We start from the raw sequence: 5,011 nt of genomic DNA, 5'->3' as shown, positions 1-5,011 counted from the left end.
TCATTCGTACACAGGGTCGAGAAGTTGGCATTCCTCCTTCTCTTTCTCTACTTCAGCAAGTTCAAGGTAGGGCTTCAAGCGATGCCCATTCACCATGAATGTATCAACTCCATTGTGATCGTACACCTCTATGCTTCCATTTGAAAAGATTTCTTTGATCACAAATGGCCCTGACCATTTTGAACGAAGCTTCCCGGCCATCATTTTGAAACGAGAATTGTAAAGTAAGACCATTTGTCCTACCCAGAATTCCTTCTTCCTGATCTTGGCATCATGGATTTTCCTAGTTCGCTTCTTATAGAGCACAGCATTGTCGTAAGCCTCCAACCGAAGCTCTTCTAACTCACTCATCTGCAGCTTTCGTGTTTCTCCAGTTAGGCTCATACTGAGGTTTATTTGTTTAATCGCCCAGTACGCCTTATGTTCGATCTCCACAGGTAGATGACACTTTTTTCCATAGAGCAGCCTGAAAGGGGACATTCCTATGGGTGTTTTGAAAGCAGTGCATCTCCCAAATGGTTACTCCAGTCCTTGCGGTTTGGGTGTACCACCTTTTCCAAAATGCTCTTTATCTCTCTATTGAAAATCTCAGCTTGACCATTTGCTTGGGGGTGATATGTTGTGGTGACTTTGTGTGTCACTCCCACCTTCTTGGTCAGTGCTTTGATGGTGGCATTACAGAAGTGCGATCCTTGGTCACTGATTAGGATCTTGGGTATACCATACCTCTCGAACACTTGTTCCTTCAAAAATTCGGCCACGGTGTGAGCATCATTGCTTGCAGTTGCCTTGGCTTCGACCCACTTTAACACGTAATCCACTGCCACCAGAATATATTCGTAGTTCTTTGACTTTGGGAAAGGTCCCATAAAGTCAATTCCCCACACATCAAAGATTTCAACGGGCATGATTGGGATTTGTGGCATTTCGTCCCTTGCGGTAATACCTCCAGTCATCTGGCACTTCGGGCAACTCTGTACCCACTTCCATGCATCTGTAAATATAGTTGGGCAGTAAAATCCACTTTCTAAAATCCTGTGAGCCGTGCGCTTTCCTCCAAAATGCCCACTGCATGTTGTTCCATGACACATATCCAATATTTGGGAATGCTCATCCTCTGGTATGCATCTCCGTATGACTTGATCTGATCCAATCCTCCACAGGTATGGATCCTCCCAATAGTAAAATCGGGCTTGTACAAGTAACTTCATTTGCTCGAACCTTATCAACTCTGGGGGTAGCTCCTTAGTGATCAGGTAGTTAGCTATATCAGCATACCAAGGCTCCTGGTTGGTTAGGGCATACAACTTTTCTCCTTCTGTATGGGTGTATACAGAGTATAGCTTTTCATCTGGAAATGTGTCGGTAATAGGCATACCGTCATCTTCTTCCAGTGGCAACCGGCTCAAATGATCTGCCACTAGATTAGCTTCCCCCTTCTTGTCTCTTATCTCGATATTAAATTCTTGCAACAGCAGGATCCATCTGATAAGCCGAGGCTTGAACTCCTTTTTGGCCATCAAATATTTCAAAGCTGCATGGTCCGTGTAGACAATCGCTTTCGTTCCCAAAAGATAGGAACGAAACTTTTCTATGGCAAACACAACTGCCAAGAGCTCCTTCTCGGTAGTGGTATAACTGCACTGTGTTAGGTTTAAGGTCTTGGATGCGTAGTAGATTACGCAACTCTCCTTTCCTTTCTTTTGCCCTAGTACTGCTCCAACTGCATGGTTGCTGGCATCACACAAGATTTCGAACGGTAAGTCCCAGACCGGAGGTTGGATAATAGGGGCTGACACCAACTTGCTTCTCAAAACTGTGAACGACTCCTTGCAATCATCATCAAACTCGAACGGCACATCTTGTTGCAGAAGTCTGGTCATGGGTTGAGCAATCTTGGCGAAATCTTTGATGAATCGCCGGTAGAACCCTGCATGACCAAGGAATGCCCGTATGTGCTTTACTGTAGTTGGGTAGGGCAGTTTGCCGATAGAGTCGACTTTCGCCTTATCCACTTCGATTTCCCTCTCCGAAATCACATGACCCAGCACTATTCCTTCTTTTACCATAAAATGACAATTTTCATAGTTAAGAACCAGGCTTTTCTCCACACATCTCTTCAACACGAGCTCTAGATGGTTTAGACAAGTGTCAAATGAGTTTCCGTAGACGGTGAAGTCATCCATGAAGACTTCAATACAATTCTCTAGTAAATCAGAGAATATGCTCATCATGCACCGTTGAAAAGTTCCCGGTGCATTGCATAGCCCAAATGGCATTCTTCGGTATGCAAATGTTCCAAATACACAAGTGAAAGTGGTTTTCTCTTGGTCTTCATGTGTCACAAAGATTTGCATATACTCGGAGTATCCGTCCAGGAAGCAGTAATAGGCATTACCAGCTAATCTTTCGAGCATCTGGTCAATAAAGGGTAGTGGGAAATGATCCTTCCTTGTTGCCTCGTTCAGCTTTCTGTAATCGATGCAAACTCTCCATCCTATCTGCAAACGGGTGGGTACTATCTCGCCTTGATCATTCTCAACAACCTGTATTCCTGACTTCTTCGGTACGACATGAACGGGGCTCACCCATTGGCTATCGGATATGGGGTAAATAATTCCTAACTCCAACAGCTTGAGAATTTCTTTCAATACCACCTCCTTCATGACAGGGTTCATCTTTCTTCGTGAGTTTCGGACAGGTTTGGCTCCTTCCTCCAGATAGATGTGGTGCATGCACTCCATAGGGTTGATGCCTTTGATATCAGCTAAGGTCCAACCAATGGCTTCCCTGTTCTCCCGTAAGACTCTGACTAGACGTTCTTATTGCAAGGGTCAAATCCGCACTGATGATGACTGGGAATGTTTCTTCGAAACCCAAATAAGCATACTGCAAATGCTTGGGTAACTTTTTGAGTTCCAGTACGGGTGCCTTCACTATAGAGGGTAACAGCTTCTCGTCCTGTCCATACTGAGCCAATAACTCTGGTCTGCCTGTTTCTGTACCTCCAACTAGATAGACCTCCTGAATTAATTCCTTGATCCTTTGATCTACTTCCACCTCGGCTTCCAGAGTACTTTCTCGGAGAGAGTAAAGCTCCATGATGGCTTCCTTCATCTCATCATCCTCCATATGCTCTGCATCTCGATCAGTCAGGCCATACTGAATTACTTTCTCTGTGGTATCCCCAGAACCATAACCAATTCCCTGTTCTTGTACTAAATGCTCAAACACATCAATCATGTCCACCGTTTCCATTGCTTGCTTCCTTTTCATGGTTTCATAGATGTTGAACTCTTCCTGGACTCCATCGAACTCACATGTTAAAATTCCAGTTTTCATATCAATTTTGGTTCCAGCGGTCATCATGAATGGTCTTCTCAATAGTATAGCATTCTCTCCAGTTTCTGGACCGGTGTCCAGAACGTAAAAGTCAGCTGGGAAGATCAAATCCCCAACTTTAATCAGTACGTCCTCTACTACTCCTTCAGGATAGGCGTTGGATCTATCGGCCAACTGTATGACCACAGGGGTGTTTCTCATCTCCCCAATATTCAATCTCTTGTAAACGGCCAATGGCATCACATTTATGGAAGCTCCTAAGTCCATCATGGCCTTATCCATGTTTGTTCCACCAATGTTACACGGGATGGTGAACATTCCTGGGTCCTTCCGCTTTGTGGGTAACTTCCGTTGGATCACCGCCGAGACACTTTCTCCCATCACATAGCGGACTTCCTCCTCCATCTTCACTTTTCTTGAACAAAGATCCTTCAAGAATTTAGCATACTTTGGAATTTGTCTGATAGCATCGAGCAAGGGTATGCTTAACTCCACCTTCTGGAACATCTTCATCATTTCACTTGCTTCCTTCTCTTTGGCTTTCTGTCTCAGGCGTCCTGGATAGGGTGCGTCGGTCAGATTACTACCTCCAACTTGTTCAGCGGTTAGATCTTCACCACTTTTATTCAGGTTTCTTTGGATCAGTTCAGCCTCAGCCAACAACTCTTCTTCCTTATCCTCCCTTCTGGAAACTCAGTTAGCACAACCTGGGCATGTTCTCTGGGATTGATTCCCATGGCTGGAAGTTTACCGGCATTCTCCTCTAGTTTGGCCACCGCTTTAGTCAAATGACTAATCTGCTGGTTGGTCTGGTTCATACCGGCGCGAATTTCATTGCGAAATTTCTCGCTTTCTTTGACCATGTTCTCTATGGCTTCCTCCCATGGTGCTCTCCTGTGTGGTGGTTGGTAAGGAGGCTGTTGTTGATTTTGATTGTGGTGGTCCTAACTGGTACTGTTGTTGATGTTGGTTCTGATTATACTGGGAATGTTGCATCGGTACTCCCATGTTGTTCTGCTGTTGGGGTTGACCATCTTGCTTCCACCGAAAATTAGGATGATCCCTTGATCCTAGATTGTAAGTGTTTGAAAAGGGATCACACTTGCGTGGATTTCCATCATGCCCTCCGATAGCATTAACATCAACAATGTCCTCGTCGAAGTTAGGATAGTTTTCAAACTGATGCCGTGTAGCATCACAAAGGTCACACTGACGAACCTTCTTCGGTATAGTCAAACCGGATAGAAGTTCTTTGAGTTCGTTCATACTCTTCTCCATAGTTTTCTTCAGTTTGGACATCTCCTCCTTCTCTTTACTTTTTCTTGGTATTTCTAGATTTCTTTCATGCCCCTCGTCGCGTGATTCTTCTGCCATGGTGCCCAATAGTTGAAAGATCTCCAACGGAGCCTTACTCATCAATGATCCATTACAGGCTGCTAGGACCAAACTGCGATCGTTTCTCCGCATGCCCTTTACGAAACTTTCCACTTGGTCTTTTGGAGAAATTTGGTGGTGAGGACAGTTGCTCAGCATCCTCTTGAATCGCGTCCAGTATTCATAGAAGGATTCTAGCCCATCTTGCATTATACTGCGGATATCCCATCTCATCCGCTCCACTCTTGATGCTGGGAAGAATTCCTCCAAGAAAGCCTGTTGCAGTTGTGCCCAG

General features: G+C 44.8%; 2 protein-coding genes across 2 annotated transcripts; both read right to left on the bottom strand.

The window, feature by feature from the left end:
- Positions 1-480, bottom strand: LOC130990632 (uncharacterized). Its single transcript, XM_057914855.1, has one exon. The coding sequence runs from the start codon at positions 478-480 to the stop codon at positions 1-3; it is 480 nt and encodes a 159-aa protein (XP_057770838.1).
- A 2-nt stretch (positions 481-482) lies between these two features.
- Positions 483-4,716, bottom strand: LOC130990631 (uncharacterized). The gene is made up of 6 exons (XM_057914854.1): positions 4,292-4,716; positions 2,891-4,027; positions 2,399-2,790; positions 1,965-2,206; positions 947-1,829; positions 483-820 (listed from the first exon to the last, which is right to left on the bottom strand). The coding sequence occupies exons 1-6, from the start codon at positions 4,714-4,716 to the stop codon at positions 483-485; spliced, it is 3,417 nt and encodes a 1,138-aa protein (XP_057770837.1).
- Between the last annotated feature and the right edge of the window lie 295 nt (positions 4,717-5,011).

Source organism: Salvia miltiorrhiza, chromosome 6 (genome assembly GCF_028751815.1).
Source record: "Salvia miltiorrhiza cultivar Shanhuang (shh) chromosome 6, IMPLAD_Smil_shh, whole genome shotgun sequence".
Taxonomy (NCBI): Eukaryota; Viridiplantae; Streptophyta; class Magnoliopsida; order Lamiales; family Lamiaceae; genus Salvia; species Salvia miltiorrhiza.
Note: the sequence above shows the minus strand (reverse complement) of the source record. Positions and strands in the feature narration are given on the sequence as shown.